Source organism: Conger conger, chromosome 15, assembly GCF_963514075.1.
Source record: "Conger conger chromosome 15, fConCon1.1, whole genome shotgun sequence".
Lineage (NCBI taxonomy): Eukaryota > Metazoa > Chordata > Actinopteri > Anguilliformes > Congridae > Conger > Conger conger.
In genome coordinates, this window is record NC_083774.1 from 24311868 (window position 1) to 24332524 (window position 20657).

Here is a 20657-nt window from a genome sequence, read left to right on the forward strand (position 1 = left end):
AGCTTCTCCAGGCACCAGGGCCACCCCGCCACTGTGCCCACGGTGCAGGGGGCAGAGCTGCTGAAAGAGATATAAGCAGCAAACGGTGACGTGGAATCTGTTGGGTTGATCCACCGCTCTGGGACGTCGAAAAAGAATTTCATTTTTTCGCCAGAGGCTGTAGACGCATTGAGCTGTCTGAGAGACAGGTGGTGCCATTGTACCCGCATGCCCATCATCTGTTTCCTACCTAATTTACACTTCTTCACTATACACTTACAGACTTGTGTTGGTCTTCTGCGGCTTTGGCTCATCCATTTCAAGGTGTGATATGTTGTGTGTTCAGAGATGCTCTTCTGCATATCACTGTTGTAAGGCGTGGTTATTTGAGTTACTGTCACCTTCCTGTCAGCATGAACCAGTCTGGCCATTCTCCTGTGACCTCTCTCATTAACAAGGGGCTTTTGCCCACAGAACTGCTGCTCACTGGATGCTTTGTTTTGTTTTTCTTCACTTTTCTCTGTGAACTCTATAGAGTTGACTGTGAAAATCCCAGGAGATCAACAGTTTCTGAGATGCTCCTTTCACCCCCTATGGAACAATCATTATACGGCCAAAGTGACTTAGATCATGTTTCTTCCCAGTTCTGATGTTTGGTCTGAAAAACAACCTCTTGACCATGTCTGCATGCTTTTATGCATACTTTGTCCCCACGATTGCCTGATTAGATATTTCCTTTAACAAGCTGGTGTACAGATCTACCTAATAGTGGTTACTGAGTGTATATCTTAGCCCAATGCTCCACTTTTTTGCTTGCTTTCACCAATAGTGCCTCAACTATCTGGAACAGAAATCTTGAAATCTGGACTCAAACTCAAACCCAGCCCTTCTCCCTTCTCTGAACAATTAGTGCTACTGATTGTCCAGACTGTCTTCACACCTGACTCTCAGGTAAAGGGAGGGTGGAAAACCAGCAGTTCTTGGACCTTGAGGACCGTGATTTCATGATCCCTGATATAGAACATTCACTTGAATGTGGACAATCTCTGTCAAATAACAGGAGCTGGCAACAGAACTGAAATCACATCTTCAATGACCAAAAAAAAAACAACAGTATCTAAGTGACGGTTTATTCAATTATAGGAGCCCCATACGGACAACAGAGACTACAGATGCCCGTCCCTCCACCGTGCCAGGAGTACACAGGCTGACCTGTGCCCCTTGCCAGCCCGGCAATTGTGGCCGGCACGGAGAATGGAGCCTGCTGTCAGCACTCTCCTTTGATCATCATAAACTGCATGACCGTTGGCTATTGTGTCCTGCTTCGCCATGCGTTCCGTGTATTCGCGGAAACATAAAACAGCTGGCAGAAACAGATAGAGGACTTCGCTACATGACAAGAGAACAAGTGCCTTTAGGGTCCATTATGTTTCAGCTGTCCTCATTTCCGTTCCCGAGAACAAAGCCCGCACATGACAAATACATATTAATAGGGGAATGCCGGATTAACACACCTGTTTAAAAGCCTTTGTGAAAGGGAGCGATGTTTGTAAATATCCGTGCCTTCCAGGATTGCTGTTTGAACGGAGGCCACATAACGTCAGTGTGTATTGCCTCCCTGCGCTGATATCCTTTGTAAATCTGTTCTCTGTACCCCCACACATACTGTACTGTTCAGCAATTTTTCAGGCTCAGCAGTCAGATATTATTCCTAAGGTATTCATATATGCGTTCTATATTTTACAAAATGGCTCTGGCTACTTAAGCAGTTAAATGGGCCCTAAGGTAGCCGCAAAGCCATCTCCTCCAATAAACCGAGCGTTACGGCACAAAGGTTAAAGGTCAGATCAGCTCTTTGGACTCACTTTAAACAGAGAATTGATTTTTAATTTAAACAAAAGCCAAAAGACACCCCGAAGAGCCAATATGACCAATAGAGTTGTGTCATAATAATAAATTAAAGTCAAGAAGCTGCTACAAAAACAACATTTGTCACAAACAGTATATTCTTCATCAAGCTTTCTTAAACATTGACATTGTTATGCTCTGGCAAACCTGCAGAAAACAACATGGCTACATGTGGAGGTGAGAAGGTGGACAGAACATACGGTGGGAACAGAAGTTTTCAGTGCTTCTGGCGGGGGGGTAGAGGGCGGATCATGACTGTTCTTTTGTCCACACTGAGTTTCCACTCTTCTTCATGGCTTTCTGGAGCTTGGAGATCCTGTTGATACAGTCACGAATACACACAAGAACATACAGTGCAGTCTGTAAGTATTTGGACAGTGACAACATTGTTTTGTTGTTGTTTTGGCCGCAATCCAGCACAATGGATTTGAGATGGAACAGTGAATATGAGGTTAAACTGCAGACGGTCAGCTTTGAGGGTTTACATCCATATTGAGTGGTCCCCATAGGAATTACAGTCCTGTTTGAACACTGCACCCCAGCTCCCCCTTTTACGGGACCAAAAGTAATTAAAGACACATTAAAATGACATGGAATAAAGCTACACATCTTTAATACTTGTATTGTAAATGCTTTGCATTCATTGCCTGCCTGAAGTTTGGTCCTGAAAAACTCTGGTGGCTTTAACAGTGTATTTGGAAGCATTGTCCGGCTGCAAGGCGGGGTGCCATCCAGATTTGGTTGGATATTTCCATAAAATTCAAAAGTAATCTTGACGCTGCTGTAACATTAACATTAAAGACAGGTGAGCCAATTCTACCATGCTTCACAGACGAGGTGGTATATTTTCAATCATGAGCAGTTCCTTTCCTTCTCAGCTTTCCTCTTTCCAACACTTAGGTTTAGACTTTGTCTCATTTGTCTATAAGACTACAGTTTTTTTTAGTTTTTTTTTTGCAAACACTAACCTAGTCGTGAGGCTTACAGTACCATCACTGAACCCTCTCAGGTCATCCTGGCAGTCTTCTCTTTATGGTAGTCTTTGACACATCTACGCCTACATCCAGTAGAGTGTTCTTGATCTGTTTGACAGTTGAAAAGGGTTTTTCAGTAAAGTAATTTTCAGTCATCCTCTATAGTGGTCGTCCTTGGTTTGCTATTGCTAAGCTCACCAGTGTGTTTTTTAACCGAATAGTTGATTTTGAAACACACAATGGTTTGGCTATGTTTCCTATGGCCTGATTTACTGGCACTGACACTTATTTGGTGCTCGTGTTGAAAGATAATAGTAAAAGACAAATTTCACACCTAGAATCACCGCAACACTTTTTGTTTGCATTCTTGAACATGAACAAATGAGGCGGATAAACAGTTGTGCAGATAACTGACCAATTACTTTACACAAAGACTGCTTAAAAAGGTTCAGGACCGGCAGCACTGTAACCTTATAATCATTTAGATTCAAATCAAGTTTTATGTACAGTACAGAGCCAAAACAAAAAAGAATTGTGTCACTGTCAAAATATTTAGAGTGCACTGTACAGCCACAAACATAGGCACACATTTGTATCGTTCTTCATCATTCAGTCTGATGTCAGATGGGGGTCTCTGTCCAAGTGAGACTGCTTTCCCCGTCTCTCTGCAGACCTGTTCAATAAATACAGCTTGTGTGTGATGGGGGTTTGGACAAAAAAGGCACAGCTTTAAAAGAAGAAAGGGGAGAGAATGAGAGCACTGTTCTCCAATTATTTTATGACCAAAATTTTGGCAAAGGGAAGGCCAGTTTAATAGCGTTAGTGTCGCGGCAGTCAGCTCACAGCCCAGCGCTTGATTGCCACTGAGGGCAGGCCATTGTGAATCAGCTCCCTCCTCACGACTTCCAGCGCCGGGAGAATTTCTGAGCACAGATCTTTTTCTTCCTGTCTATCCAAGCATTACCAGGGCTCAGTGACAACACCATGGAGCGAGTTTACACTTGTGGGAAACCTCAGCGTTCAGGTTCTGTGACTGTAGCACATACATGATGGAGTAAATGCACACTGCAGTACATTGACTGTATATATAGAATATATTAGAATAATGTATATAGGAGAAGGTGTGCTGGCTAATGTCGATTATTTGTATATTTAGGTTGAATTTATTGGATGTTGTGTTCAAACCACTGCTTATTGGCTGTGGAATTCTGGGCACAGGATGACTTAATCTTAGTGTATTTCCATGCTGTGTATTGACGTAATTAGTTAATATACATAAATGCTACTCCATAAAGAGTGGTGTGTAAAATCTGTTAAATATAATGTCTCATTTTTCATCAAAGCTATAAACGGATTTAGAAGGCAGCGTTTTTATCGTCCGATTTCCGAAAGAAAATAAATATATATTCTTATGCATCCTTAACCTGGGTAGTGAAATGTCAGCTCCAGGTTTGCCCTGATACTGCGGGATTGCTCATTTTGCTCATTTGCTCTAAATGCATCTACTCATGGTCCAGTAGCCACTTGCTTTTATCCATGAAATTGAATACATCACACCCCAGGGAAAATGTTTTTGTGGGTCCTTATCTTGATAGCCGGCCATCGATATACAACGTCCCCACTGACATTCATAATCACTTCCATGACAACTAAGTAGCCAATTACCCCATGTCCCATAATGCAGGTTTTTCTCCTGGCTGATAAATCTGAGAAACCCAACTTAAAATTAAATATTCATGGGCACTTCAAATGCCTCTGCTCTACATAAAAACGAAGAGGTTCCCGGGGCTGGTGAGCCGAATTCTGGCACCTCAATCAAATCGAGTTATCCAAAGGCTTTATCTGTGCCTGCAATGTACAGAAAAGTAGTCTAGGTCAGCATATACAGACATGTATGTACAAAACATGCCCTTGATTGCATTGGGGTGTGTGTTCAAATAAAAAATCTGCAGTCATCTCAGGCCACCGAAGGCTAAGCTTCTTGGCTGTACTGTTCGCAGATACAAACACGAGTCCTATTTGGTTGCAGTGCTGTTGGCCTTACGTGCAGTGCAGTTCTGTTATAGCGTGGTGCGAGGTCCACAGAAGGCTCGTCTCAGGGTCGAAGCATTTAGCCTCCAGCCAGAGTGCTTTATCGATACCAGACTCTTCTTTTGTTTTTTTATCTTTTCATCATGCTTTACAGTCTTTGAGTGCAATTAAGCTAAATGTAACCGTCACAGTATAAATAAGCACTGCACCACTGAAAAGAAATAAAGGGCTCTCCCCCCTACTGTTACTGCTGTTTCTTTATAAGACATGAGAGACGGAGTCTCTATTACTCATTGGAGGAGGAGGAGGAGGAAGGGGGGGGGGCACTTTAGCACAGGATGGTGAGCTCAGCGTTTGATAGACAGCCGTGTTTCGGAGAAAAGCATCTTCTCCGTTTTCCTCCACCGGAAATCACAGTTTGACGTTCACACACGGCGTGGAATTAAAAGACATAATAGTAATCCTTCCCTCTGAGAGCAAGGCTTGTGCTGTAGGTATCTCAGCCTCTCGCAGTGTCTAGGCCCCGAGAACGGTGAAAATGAGAAAAGGAAATAAATAAGATTTGTGACTAATAGGGCGGTTTCTCAAAGCGCACAGTAGCTCACGGCCCATTTCGCTAAAATGGCCGCCTTCGGTTGGGAGGTCACCACGGGCCTGAGGAGCAGGGCCTGAGGAACCCCAAACTGCTCAAACGGACGCTGCCCCTGCAATGAGGCGAGGAGTCGGCACGGGTCCCGTGTCCCGGCAGAGCTGGGGCAAGGTCAGCAAAGGGCCACTGGGGGTAGAGGCCTAAAGGTCAAAATATTAACCCGCCGCCCCTGCCTCACCACGACCTGCCTCCGGGGCCCCATCACCATCGGCCACCGCTGGAAATAACTGCGCCACTTTGTGTTCGATCGCTTGCGCAAGTGGAATGCTATTAGTTCCGGGTCACCGGGCGGATTTTTTCTTTCCAACAAACTTTCTTATGAAGCAAGGAGAAGACCATCCATTAATCAGAGTACTGGCAGCTTGTGGGTGTCAGTAAATATGTGTTTTTTTTGTTGTGTGTGTGTGTGTGTGTGTGTGTGTTGGTGGGGGGGGGGTTGTGAGTTCATGATTACAACTGACAGATTTTCTGCATTCATTAAAGTGTGTGGAGGCTGAGACAGCAGCTAATGACATTGTAAACTGGCCAATAAGCCCCTTCCCCGGAGCTATCAATCATAAATTGGCTGGGTTCTGGTAAGTTATGGTTGCAGGACAATTTCAGAATTTTGTTAAATTTTTATTTTTCTTCCTTTTTTTCATTTCTGCGGTTTCCTCCTGATGGCACTGGTTTATGTCGTATACGAGATGGAGATATGCGCTATAGGAGCTTAATTAACCCCCCTTCCACAGCACATTAAGCTTTCAGACCACCAATGTCTTTGTCAATTCATTGGATAGAAAACCACAGCTCGTTGTAGAGCTCAGGACTACAGGTAGAGTTTTTTGGGCATAACAATGCACATCATCTTCTATTTGCGACAAAATATGCACCTGCTACCCATGTTGGCCTGACTTACCAACATAACCTTGCTGTGTTCAAAAACATTTCCAAAGCGCTTTGTCGTAAGCGCGTCCTCTAAAATGCATATTCAAACAAAAATGTTTCTCCCAGTTAAGCAAAGCACAGACGGTTTGTTTATTTACTTGTGCCGCACATGCCCTATTCTGAAGACAGCACACTGAAGGACTGCTGTGAAACCATAACCTTGGAATGACATTCCGCAGGATGCCCCTTTCAGAAAACATCCTGCACTCTCAATTACCACCCATAATAGTGTACATGAGCAGATAAGCAGTGTAACTGAGCAGAGGAGACCTTGCGCTCCACGCTGGCTGGAGCATCTGGCTCGGTAGCGCGCGGCGCTCCGTAGCGCGCGGCCGTTCGTCCCGGGGAGTCTGCGCTGTGAGCACACCTTCACCAAACTGAATCAGGAGCTGACCACATGCAAAGCAGATCCTTAATATTTTCGCACTTTTCCTCCAGACGTCCCTCCCCAGGTTGAGTGTTTTGTCGCGCCTGTTCGTTCGTTTTCCGGCTGTCGGGCTCCGTAACGGAGCAGCAGGGCCCGCCAGTCGCCTCGTTCGCTTTTTTTTTGTTTGTTGTTTGTCTTTTTTTCGAAAGGCGCACATCTGTTTTACGGATTGTCGAGACGGGGAAAGAAGGAGGAAAAAAAAAAAAAAACACCCCCGAAAACTAAAAATGACAAAAACGTCTTAAAAAAAAAAAAAAGAAAAAGAAAAAAGGAAAAGGCGTGAAAGTTGCTTTCCTCCGGTACAGGAGGCAGCTGAGGAGCCTGGCGGATGCTGCCGTGGTGGGCAGGGGGCCAGTGGGCGCCAGTTGGGGAAGCGTGCACCCATCCTATTGGCATGCAGGGCCAGGTACCTACTCTTGTCCTGAGACAGCTGTAAACCACCAGCCCATAGCATCGCAATCAGGCGCCCGCTCCCTTTGAAGAATGCTGATACGCTGCAATCTGCAGCTCTGCAGGCCCGGCAGCCCGCGGACGCCACTGACAGCCCCCGCCTCATTTCTCCTGACAGGCCCGGGACGCGGGGGGGGGGGGGGGAAGAGGACGCGGAGGAAAGGGGAGGGACAGAGAAGGGAGGAAAAGAGAGGAGGAGGAGGTGTGGGGGGGGGGGGGGACACAGAAACAAATGGCGACCTTTGGAAAGATTAATTTGTTTACCAACAAATGTTCTGGCTGTCATGGGCTGGGCCCGGCTGACCTTCGCCAGGTTGCGAGGATGCTGACTGTAGTCATCTGTTAACTTAAACTTCCTCCATCAGTCTCTGCCGGCCCGCGGGTGACAGCGACCGCCAGCTCATCCGCCCGGGCTCCGGGCGACGGATTTCAGCCCGTCGTCTTATAATAACATCCAATTCGTCTCAGTTAGCTGTAATAATTCCCGTAATAATTCCTAATCAAATCTCCTCGGTAGGATGAACAAGCCTCTATTGATGTGCTACACTCAGCTAAGTGGAAGGAGCAGGAAGTCGATACCCTGTGATAGAAAAATTCATACACGCAGTAAGCTTACACAATGGGAATAGTGTTCCAATAACATGACCACAGGCGGGCAAACCCAATAATCCCTCATGTGTGGCACAAACTTCACACTTAATTCAACTGAGGCAGAGCCCAGATAATTTCCCTTCTCACTGTACGCTCTCAATCAAAGCCCATTTTTGCTGCAGAAAATATGAAGTGTATTGTGGATTTTTTTCCCCCCATTTACTGCAGGAAAAAGGCAGGCTGTAGCAGTCTTGAGAAGTATTTTGTCCCTTTATTTCAGAAATTGCCCAATTAAAAGTAAAAAAATTACCAGGTTTTTTTAAAATTATTTCCTGTGTCGTATTGCAAGCAGTTATGAAATTTCACCAATGGTAAAACACGATTCTGAAAATGCTAAATAAAATGTTCACTTCATTTTCCTGTTGAAGAGATGGATTCCATGTTCATTACAGAACATCCAGGAAACTCTTAATTACACACTCATCCCTGGGAACACAAGCACTCTGCACAAATTTTGCAGACACAAGGTGTGGTTCTACTTCACGCGATATAAAAGGATTATTTACCCCGATTCATCCTGGAGTGCATGACTCATCTTGCCCTGATTGGGGGCTGCAACAGCATTGTGTGTCTATTGAACGCAGTCAGATATACAGGTACATTGGATTTACATCAGTTGTGTGTTCTGAGACGAAATTCTGGGTTTCATCTGTATCATAAAAATATCTCACAGAGAAAAGGAGGCATTGACCACCTGTAAAATGTACTTCAGGAGGTGTGACTGGGCAGGAATGGAGTACAGATTATGTTCTTGGGTGGTGAATGCCTGCAGGTGAGTAGAGGGAAAGGTGGTTATGGGTGGAGAATGTGAGCAGGAGAGATTGGTGGGTGTTTTCAGTGTATATTAGGTGGATAATGCAGGCTGGAGAGATCGATGGGTGTTTTCAGTGAATGGTAGGTGGATAATGCAGGCAGGAGAGATCGGTGCATGTTTTCAGTGTATATTAAATGGATAATGCAGGCAGGAGAGTGGTGGGTGTTTTCAGTGTATATTAGGTGGATAATGCAGGCAAGATCGGCGGGTGTTTTCAGGCTGTGAATACAGTCACAGGAGGAGCACAAAGGGCGCTCTCCATCTGTACTCACTGCATTTCCCAGGCTCTTGCGTAGCTCTGGGAGTTTAATCCCATCACTCTGGCTCATGACAACTCTGTTTCTAGGGTGATCTGAGTTTCACAAGAGACGCCAGCGCCGCCTCGCGCTAAACGAGAGAGAAATCAGCGTCGAAATGAAGAACATTCAAAAACATTGTCCATGACAGTTAAACTCCCCCCCCCCCCCCCCCCTCTCATTTCAGAAACCTCAAAAAGTTTAGCATCAGCTGTCAGATTACTGCAGCTCCATTACACAATTTATTTGCTGTGAGGCACAATTTATTTGCTTCGCAGATGCCCTTGTCCAGGGTGACTTGTGTGGCGTCCATTTTACATATCGTTCAGTTATTCAACTGGATAGGCACCGTCAACTCAGGTTCGGCTCGTCTTCCCCGTGGTGTAAACTAGTGCCATCCCAAAAGGTATTCAAACTAGCAACCTTCTGGTTAGAAGATAGGGTCGGCCACCACAATCCAACCTTCCCCTTTGTCCTGAGAGAGACAGACTGGCGAGCAAATGGCGGAGCAGTTACCCTACCTTTTCTCCAGGTAAGCAGCCCATGGCATGGCCTCTCTGGAACAATCTGTGACGCAGACCTCTGGCAGCTATATGTCAGGCTTAATTATGTGTTACAGTGGTAATAGAAGACCCACACAGCCCTACCATCCTCTGACGCAGAACTTACTATGAAACGACCGAAAAAACGCAAATGAAAATAAAACGGTGCAGGTCACAAATGAAATGGGGCAAATTGGATAATCAATGAAAGAATCCAGTAAAGGCTTGATCTGTTACAATATAATAGCACAAGAGCAGGCTGCATGCATTTCTATTCATTTTGCAGGTAGCTGACCTGAGAGCTGTTTTTCAACTCTGATGAGCACCATTGGTAGTTCCAGAGTAGGGGTAATGGTTTATATAATGCCGGAACCTGAATTTCATTTGTTTCATTGAGATGCCCTGCTGCACACCACTGATACCACGGTCCAGCTGAACATCTTTTTACCATTTGGCAGTCTGAATGGTCTTCCACTCCTCAAGGTTTTGAGCGCAGGGAGGAATCTGCGCCTCTTTGTTCAAACTATTCCTCAAATACATCAAAGCACTAAGAGCTGTGGAGCTGAATTCAGTGGAAAAGCCACACAATAGTGTCTCAAGAACAATTGTGACCGAAACACATTGCATTTTCATATGCAAGAGGAGAACACAATTTTCTGTAGCATGTGACACAGACAGAGAGGGAAAACAACAATGCTTGAGATATCAAAGCCTCAATTGTACCTCTAAGCAACAACATCACATTTTTGATTTACAGTAGTTATGCATCTTAGTGGACACAACAATGTTGCATATGTTGTACACAACCTTGTAATTCCAATAATATAATCTCTAAAACACATATGGCCTTTGCTAATAGTTTCTCTAACAGTTGTTAGGTTATATAATAATAATAATTTATATAATACGTCTGAGAAGATAGTAATAAAATCAGCCCACTGCCTGACTTTAGCCTATGAATAGTGTCATGAAAGAGATAGGAGATTCATGGTCGCTCTAGCCCTCTGTGAACGATGAATGAGTCAGAACACACACACAAGTCCTCTTGTGCCACAGTACCAATAACACATCCACAGACATAATACGAACAATGTACATTTCAAATTAGTTTCAGGTCTGAATAGTGTAGCAATTGTGTAGTTTAGAAGGCAGGGTAATTGTAACAATAAACAAAAAGATTTACATTTAAAATTAAAATCAGGGGATCCGAGCAAACGAAAACTTGGTCTTGGAGCTCAGTGACATTAGCGATTAGTAGCAAGCGAGCTACCATCATAGACTGCATACAAATAGGCTACCATACGTTATGCACTGTGCTTCTACGGCAACGGTACCCATGTTTCAGCAAACAGCCCACATCTTCTCGCTTGCGCGTGAACTTCATCTTACACAGGCAACCGAGATGCTTGTAACTCCTCAGTGAACCAACTAGATGAAAAGCGAAGGAAAAAGTTATTTACCTTAATTCATATTTTTCAATACTGAATACTTTCCCCATTTTGTCTGTATTTTTGATAACCTGTCACTGGGTTCTCAGTTCTCAGTGAGCAGCAAGCTAATTAAACTAAAATATGCATCACTTGTGTGCGCCTGTCAGTTCCATCAGACGTCATCCCCATAGCAACAAGGTCACGTGAACGACCGCACCATGGCAACAAGACGCTTGTCAGTTCTACAGTTCACTCTCTACTAGCCAGTAAGCTAATGTTCGCTAATGATGTATTTTGCTAATTCATGGCCACATATTAAAGTTTTATTACACGATCATTTGCCACCATTTTCCATTGCAATTAATTTATACAAATGAAACTGCTATCTTTATTTAGTTTACTAATGCTCCTAACAAGATTAGCTTATGGACCATAGCATAGAGTTCAGTGTTGGACAAAGGGAGACAGGAGACTAGCTCTATGCTATCGTGTTTGCAAGCTAGCGAGAGTGAAGACTCGGAAGTGATACCTCTGCCGTCGCACGGTTAAAGTTTACCAGTTCCGCTTTGTTGTTATGTTATGTTTACCGTTTTAATAGAAAGCCTAAAATATGTCAACCCCACAGGAAGACGAAATGGCAACAGTGCCGTGTGTCCTTATTACGAGTTGTGATCCAGGGTTCAAAGAGGAAGAGCTGGTCAAACGTAAGTAGTCATCAATATACCTATCATATGCTATATGCTAGGTAGGTTAGCCACATAATCTCGCTGTCGAATACAAATGGTCGGGTTATACATAACCTAACGTTAGTTAGCTTAAACGAAAAAGTAGCATATTTACATGGGGTTTCGTAAAGTTCGGCTACTTGCAATTATCAATGGCTCACCAATAAATTACATTTAATGTTATTTCATGTTGTGTTAGCTAGCCAGTTGACGTTAATTTACCTAGCTACCTTGCTTGCCTAGCTAGCTATCATTAACGTTAGCTACCCTTTTTAGTTCTGCTGGGAGAAGCAGTTGTCACTTTAGATAGTTTACGAGCTAGTTAGCGAGATAGGTAAGTGTTGCTTAAGTGTTACGTCACGGTCAACTTTAACTAATCGACTGTGCTTAGCTCGAGAAGGGTACTGGGCAGTTAGCTTGGAGCTAACTTAAGTAAGAAATGGAGGAAATTATGTTATGTAGCAACTAACGTTACAACCTGCATTATATTGGCTAGCAAACTGTTCAGTGTTTTGGGAAATCACGTCTGTCGTTTTTTGATCATGTTATCAGCTATTCCTGGTAACGTTTGCGCTCACGCTCCGGATGTGAATATCTGACGTTATTCAAGCAAATGAACCTGGTTGAAACATCTGAATTCGTGCTTTGTAAATCATCTTGAAAATCTACATACGTGACAGGAGCTTTTTTGCTTTTATTTGTAAGTGACTATGGAATCCAGCAGGTGGCGGTATTTAATTGTAGTTCGTTGGCACCCTGGGAAATGGAACGTTCTCATTTAAATATTACTCCGTTCAGTCAACGGTTATTATTTATACATTTGGGGGCTTAATTACATCGTTTGGTGGTCCTATCCCTATTGTTTGTTATTTATTGGAAACTCAAATCTGCAATAATCAAACTTAAATTTCAATAATTTTATGAAGAGTGGTTTCAGTAGTTCCCATTTGGGAACATTTTGGTGAATCTGCTCATCCTCTACCGAAGGAAACCAGATGTGCACTGCGTAGCCACACAGAACTTGGCCTCCTCCATCACTGCCCTCCTCTTTCCATGCCACAACAAGCATAAATACACTACTCAACCCACTGTGACCCAATACTGCTGCAAAAACAGACAAGCAGACATAAACTGATACTTGACTCATGCGTCTATTTTTAAAGGAGTAGTTTGTTCTTTCTTCTGCTCAGTCAGATTGGATTGCTATTTGACACAAAATGTCATCACACTGCTCTGATGTCATCAACCTCCCTGATTGTTTCCTGTAGGGCTTGTTTTTGTGGGAACCTGTGTGCCAGAGATATGGCAAATGCCATAAACTTGCCTTTATTCAAAAAGGAAAAGAAAGGGAAACATTTTTATGTGGAAAAAATAAATATGTATATTCTGAATATTATAATTAACAAATGAGGAGAAAAAGACTATTGTTGATGCTAGGGCACTGCACTAACAAATTATGTCCAAGGGGCACAAGTGCACTTAATTGGACAATTTAGGAGTACAGACATATGTCCCAAATTGAAGTGTTCCTAAATTATATTTCCAGTTAGCATGTTAGGTTAGGTAGACCATGTGACTTTTAGAAGCGAAGCTCACAAACAGAATGTCAGAGCTGTAATTGAATAAAAGATCCGAACTTGAATTTGGATAGTGATGTCATAAAACACTTTCATGTATAGTTAGTAACTGAGATATAAATTAAAGCTCTCTCTCATTCTAGAGATCTTGGGTGTTTCTTCGTCGCCTGCGCCCTCCGAACAGCAGGGGGCAGTGAGCTGGTATCCCTGGACCATCAATAATAAGTACTACACAGCCGACGTCAGCCTATGTGTTGTGCCCAGCACCTTTCAGATGACCAGAGAGATTGCCCAGTCGATGCAGGCCTTCATCGTGTACTTCGACAGTGCCACGGTGAGTTAGCCATGGGAGCCTTGTCTACCGTCGTGTCTACCGTCGTGCCGTCCGTAACATGAGGTTTTAACCCTGGGTGTCCTGTGCTTTCCAGGTCGGGGGTTTGGACAGGGTGTCTTCATGGCTGCCCATTGTTGAGGATCTGGCTCCGGAGGTGCTGATCCTGGTGTGTGACCGTGTGTGTGACAGTGGTGAGTGCCCTTCCTCCTTCAGGGCTGTGTGTCAGTGTGGAAACCGGTGACAGGCCTGAGTGTCTCACACAGTGGTAGTGTTGCAATAATTGTGAATAAATAAATGTGTGTTACTTTTGCACACAGGGGTTAAACAGGGTAGTAGTGTTATAAGGATGACTGTGAATGAAAGAATGCTTGCTGTTGCACACAGGGGTTTAACAGGATGGTGGTGTTATAAGAATGACTGTGTGAATTATTGAAGGAATGAATGAATGTTACTGCATACAGGGGTTGAACAGGGTGGTGGTGTTATAAGAATGACCGTGTGAATTAATGAATGAATGAATGAATGTGTGTTATTGCATACAGGGGTTGAACAGGGTGGTGGTGTTATAAGAATAACTGTGTGACTGAATGAACAAATTAAAGCATGTTATTGCATACAGGGGCTGAACAGGGTGGTAGTGTAATGGGGTTGAACAGGGCGGAGGTGTTATGGAGATGATGTGTCAGTACAGGACTGATTGTCGGGGCGTTACGGAGCTGACGTGGGGTTGTCTTGCAGGAGTCGGGAGGCAGCAAGCGCAGCAGTGGTGTCTGGCTCATGCCTTTGAGCTGGTGGAACTCAACCCTGAAGACCTGCCGGATGAGGATGGTGAGAGGCAGAAACTGGGTCACAGAGAGGAAGCACGGGCCTTAGAGAAGCTGGAGATTTACCATCCTGTAAGTTTTCATTTCAACCCGAATGTGGCACACCCAATTCTACTCACTAGCTGTTGAATGAGGTGTGCTTTATTAGGGTTGGAGTGAAGACCTACAGGACAGTAGATCTCCAGGTACAGGGTTGGGCCTGTATCGCTGCACCTCATAAACGGCATACTTACCGTATACTGAAGCTTAACTTTTCTCTCCATTCTGTACAATGTCTTCCCAGATGACTTCCCGGAATCAACCGGAGTGAAGCGGATTGTCCAGGCGCTCAATGCCAACGTGTGGTCGAGTGTGGAGATGAAAGACGGTAGGGAGGTGTTGCTTTACGCCCCCGAGCCCCCACCTACTGCTGGCTGCATTCCTCATCACACTGGTGTTGATTTAGTGTTACTCTTAGGACTCTGTGCAGCATCTATCCAAAAATGTTAAGCCCCCATTGATGCAGAACAGAACAAATTCTCTTGCGATTGTACTGTAAACTGTGGACGGTGTGAAATAACAAACATTGATCCAGAAAGAGAAGAAATGCGGATCAGTTCTGGTCTGGACACAGCCAGGGCTAAGTGGGATTCCTAGCTAATGGGAGGATTTTACAGTCTAATAAACAGTACAGGGACACACTGCTGGGAATAGAGGTTTTATAGGATGTGCAAACCACAGCCTGCATTCTTCCTCAACCACAATGGCGAGGTAATATAAACCCCGCTGCCATGTTGGCCTGCGTCTCCCAGAAGGCCCTCCCTCTCAGGCCCCTCACTTTCCGATTGGTCCGCACCAAACCCCTGCTTTCTGGGGATGCTTCCCGCCCCCGGTCTGGCCCCAGAGTCACCGGGCGGGGCGTCCGCGACACACCTGGTCCCCAAACACAGGTGCTGCACGACCCCCACATCAAAGCGCTGGCCCTGCTTCCGTGGTAACCACAGCGTGGGAGCGAGAGCTGGTGGGGACTTCTTGCTGACTGTTTTTCATTTTGAAGCGGGCTATAGCTACGACCCGCTGAAGTTACTGCTCGGTCAGTTCTGTGGCATTTTAATGCTCACTCTCCCTTTCAAAAGGCTCATAGCTCACTTTACAAATCTCCCTCTCTTTTCACCGAGATCAAAGAGGGAGAGCGTATGAATACTGATGCTCGCGGAGATACAGCAATGGAACCCATGTGTTTCTCAGCAGCTCCGTTTATATCATATTACCTCCGTTTACACGCCGTCTTATCTGCTTTACAAAACGGCGAACACAAGTTCAGGCGGCTCGATAAGGGCAGCGCTACTTCAGAAAAGGATAATTACCGCAGTTACTCCACTTAAACGGTATTTATCTGCGCTTATCCACAGTTGAGGTCAATTCCATTTCATTTAAGTTGGTTTAGGAAATCCAATACATGAATTAAAAAAATCCTCAGAACATTTGAAGTCAATGTCAGTTAATTTCTGAATTGACTGAATTGAAATGGAATGGACAACTGTGGTTTTATTCCTAATGTCTAATAATAATTCCTAATAATCTAATGTTGTGGATAGTTGTATGCACTTCCAGTGGGAACCGTCTTGGGGTCATGACCTCTGAGTGATGTGTTCGGGTCATATGTGGATACTGTGCTGCTATTTTTGAGTGGGGACTTGGCACGGTTTGCAGTATTTAAAATCTCTCTCTCTCTATTTCTGTCCGTCCCAGAACACAACCAAGGGTTCGGCCTGATGAGCAGCCTCGTGGCCTCCCGGCACAACAACCCCCGCCCCAGCCAGGAGCCGCCGGTAAGTTTCCATCCCCCACTTCTCACCCTCCGAAACCGAGTATCCATCCCCCACTTCTCACCCTCCGAAACCGAGTATCCATCCCCCACTTATCACCCTCCGAAACCGAGTATCCATCCCCCACTTCTCACCCTCCGAAACCGAGTATCCATCCCCCAAATTCTCAACCTCCGAATCCTAGTATCCATCCCCCAAATTCTCAACCTCCGAATCCTAGTATCCCATCCCCCAAATTCTCAACCTCCGAATCCTAGTATCCATCCCCCAAATTCTCAACCTCCGAATCCTAGTATCCATCCCCCAAATTCTCAACCTCCGAATCCTAGTATCCATCCCCCAAATTCTCAACCTCCGAAACCTAGTATCCATCCCCCAAATTCTCAACCTCTGAATCCTAGTATGCATCCCCCTCTTCTCACCCTCTGAATCCTAGTATCCATTCGTCCTCAGGCTGGCACCCACTGTAACTTCACCTACGCTACCACCTGCTCCCACCCCCCAAAAAAACCTATTCCAAATAACAGCCCTCTTCCCAGCAAACGTTTTTATAAGTGGCTAAACTCCCCACAACCCCTCCCCCCAAACCTCCGCCCCAGCCTTACTGCGCCACCCCATCCAGGATTTCAAGGTTCACCAGAAAGTCACACACTCAATTTCCTCCTTGCTGTTTTTTATTAACCAACGTTTAGGGCAGAAGATGCCTTAGTCAGGGTGAAAGCCGAAACGCTGGTTAATAAAACACCGCAAGGGGGAACTTGAGTGTGTGACTCAGATCTTTTATATTTTTATGCTCCACTAGTCTGCACACCTCTAACCTTGGTGTGCGCACCATTTTGTGTATATGCTGTATATATAACGGTTCACCAGTAAGACGCACCCCCTTAAACATATTCATCATATCCTCTGGAGTTAATTTCATTTACAGCTGAACCTTCGGTAATGTACTGCTTTGCACCAGCAGTACATTACTGAAGTCCCAGTGCCTTAATTAATTACCAGCACAAGTACTTAATACCGAGGTGGTGGAAATGACTCAAGTCTGCAAATGTTTACTGTCATTGTCTTCAGCTGTTAGCTGTAAGAATTTGAATAATTGTCCTAAATTATCGTTTTGAATCCGATGTATGGAATAGGGCTGTTGGTGTAATTGTGTTTCTGTAACCTTGCGGAATGACTCACCTAATTACATCCACGTGTGTCAGTCCTCCCATCTGCCAGTAGAGGGCGGCGTTGCCAGCACAGCGCTCCAGAGGGCCGAGACGGCAGTGAACGGCGACTCCCCGGCAGATTCGCGAGTGGGTGAGTGTGCTCTGATCGCCTCCTTCCCATCATACCTACTACAATCTCCCATCATGCACCCGGGCATCGATTATAATAAGCCGCTTACACCCATGCTTAACCCCATTTGTATGAAGATATTGTGATTACACTAACTGGATAATACTCAGAACTTAATGAAAAGTATGCTGCTGAAATACAATATTGTAGTTTTTATAAACCTGTTTCACATCTCCCTGAAGTATATTTTGATATACAAGTAAATTCAACTTGAAAAAAGCTTGAGAACAGTAAGGCATCCCAGCTGTGATTTGGTAGTTAGAGATTCAAGGTGTAAGTGACCATGATCTGTAGTTTTTGGTGAAAGGTTAGCCATAATCCCAGCAGTGTTTGGTTTGGTTTGTGATGCTTTACATTAGGCTAGTGCTAGCTGCGCTGGGTAGTTAACCATCAGCATGGTCTCTCATCCAGACCCCTTGACAGACATGGACATCCAGGAGCTGGCCAGCCTCACCACAGGGGACCCGGACGTGGAGAACTTTGAGCGCCTCTTCACCAAGCTTAAAGAGATGAAGGGTACGAACTCCAACAGACGCGCGTATAACGCAACTGAATTGTACAATTTTCATAAGCGCGATTGCAGAAGTTGGATGAGACACATTCTTGCATGTCTTCTGAAATGGCTTCCTGGAGTGACCAGTGGTAGGTTGGAGGTAATGGTTTCCCGTTATGTGTGATGCCTTTAGCTGGATCAAGCGCTGTAGAGGTTAGGTATACGGGCTGCCCCGAACTGCCCCTTCAGTACCTGCTCACATGGGCCTAGGATTTCTGCATTGCCTCAAGTATTTGTCCAACCAGAAGATAAATGGTTAACCCCTAAGGGCATTCTGTAGAGTTTGGGCAAAGTCCAACTTCTCCCCTCTCTTTGCAGATAAAGCTTCATCCTTACCTCACGAGCAGAGGAAAGTTCACGCCGAAAAGGTAGGAATGCCCGGTGACACAAACACCTAAGTTCAGGAGGAATGTCCACCATCACTCAAATGTGATTCATTAGGGCACAGCTTTCTGCTGCTCCAAACGCTTGATGGAAACCCTTCCACAGTCAGCTCCAAACTTCCTGTTAGAAACCTTTGTCAGCTCTAGACACCCTGCTAGAAGCCCTTTAACAGTCAGCTCCAAACGCCCTTGGCAACTCTTTCAGTCAGCCCCAAACACCCTGTAAAACTGTACCAGTCAGCTCCAAACACCCTGTGGAAACTCTACCAGTCAGCTCCAAACGCTGTGTGGAAACTCTACCACAGTCAGCTCCAAACACCCTGCTAGAAACTTCCACAATCAGCTCCAAACGCCCTGTGGAAACTCTTCCAGTCAGTCCCAAACACCCTGTGGAAACTCTTCCAGTCAGCCCCAGATGCCTTGTGGAAACTTCCACAGTCAGCTCCAAACGCCCTGATACTCTCCCACAGTCTCTGGCTCCAGCGACTGCCTGCGTGTTCCAGAGAAAGCCGCAGTGTGGAGTGCTAAGTGCTGCTAAGTAGGCTCCAGGACTCCCAAAATGACTTTTATTGGCGTTTCTGGCGACGCTGGGAGTCAGACGGCCGTAAAGTTGAGAACGCTGAAGTAATGGTTGAGAAGGTGTGTTCTGGGAGGGGATGGGGCGTCTTCTGTTCCACCGGGTGACAAGTTGTTGTGTTCCTCAGGTTGCCAAAGCGTTCTGGATGGCGATTGGTGGGGACCAGGATGAGATCGATGGCCTTTCCTCAGGGGAAGAGAGCTGAGGCCTGGTTGATGCCGGCCCAGACGACGCCCCTCCCTCACTTGTGCAGTTACCGGCCGCTCTGGGCACACTCCCTTCTCTGGACTCCCGCTGGGCGCAGAACGCCCTCTGCAGGCCGAGCTTCCTCCGCTCAAACGGAGCGGGAGCCAGAGGGGGAGCTTAAGTGACCGAGTGGAACAGGCTCTAATTTTATTTTCCACCATTCCAATTTCCCCTCTCTGCCTGAAACAACCTTAATTATCTGGCACTGGCCAATCACAGCTGCTGGTTCAGTTTAAAACAAAAAATGAAAAAAGAAAGAAAGGAAAAAAAAAAAAGGCCCAAGATGACCACTCTACCAATGAGAGGAAGGGGCAGCCAAGAAGAACTGTGCTGGAAAAATACAGTTCTCCCTTTGGACAGGTTTGCACCACCGTTTTGATTGGTACTTTCGCTGAATCCCTCATTTTCACTTCCTGTAATGCTGGGGATTTATAATGAATGTGATGGCCACACTAATGTGTAAAGCACTGCACTGACTTAGGTTTGATGGCATTTTATTCTGTGCATCTTAAGACAATACAATTTATCTTAAAATACTGCTGCCCTTCTACAAAACTAGGGTGTGTGTGTGGGGGAAAAACCACCTAAACCAACCCACCCCCCATCCACCCCCATAGTATAACAAATACCCTTTTCACCATTGTGTGCATACAGTTCATATGTAACCTGTCATTAATCTTGCCTACATACCTTTCCCATAACTGATCAAAGAAACCATGTGAAAATGTCATTTTGTCGTGTAAAAACAATAAAGAAAAGAAACAAGAAGCCTCTCTCTCTCCTGTGCCGCGTTACATTTCACATCAAGGCCCCTGCTTTGACACAAATATGCACGACGGCGGCGTAATCGTTTTCTCACACTTCAGGGAAGCTAATTCTGGCTCGGTCTCCGCGCCGACGTCACGCCTGGCTCCTTTGTGAACGCGCGGCTCAGACGGTGTGTGGGCGAGCGCGGGGCTTTGTGGGACTGGCGGCAGGTAGCGAGGCCCTCCTCCGCCCGCGGGCCCCGGGAACAAAGGCGTCCTTCACATCGGGACAGGGCCGCGCGCGGCGGGGCAGACGCCGGCTGGTTCGCATTACCCCGTAACCTAGCGATGGAGAAACACAGGAGCGAGGCCGCGGGCCTGTAATTACGCGCCCGGCTCTGTCTGGGCCGCCACATCACCCGTCATTATCCTTGATAGGAACAGCAACGAGGCTAACTGCAGCGG

The 20657-nt window shown here is 45.5% G+C and overlaps 1 protein-coding gene across 1 annotated transcript; it reads left to right on the top strand.

Moving 5' to 3' along the window:
- The first annotated feature begins 11520 nt into the window (after nt 1-11520).
- aagab (alpha and gamma adaptin binding protein) lies at nt 11521-20214 on the top strand. The gene is made up of 10 exons (XM_061221873.1): nt 11521-11782; nt 13524-13714; nt 13809-13905; nt 14453-14542; nt 14822-14905; nt 16270-16349; nt 17552-17648; nt 18099-18203; nt 18559-18608; nt 19328-20214. Exons 1-10 carry the CDS (start codon nt 11689-11691, stop codon nt 19403-19405), a joined length of 966 nt encoding a protein of 321 aa, XP_061077857.1. The 5' UTR covers nt 11521-11688; the 3' UTR covers nt 19406-20214.
- The last annotated feature ends 443 nt before the right edge of the window (nt 20215-20657 follow it).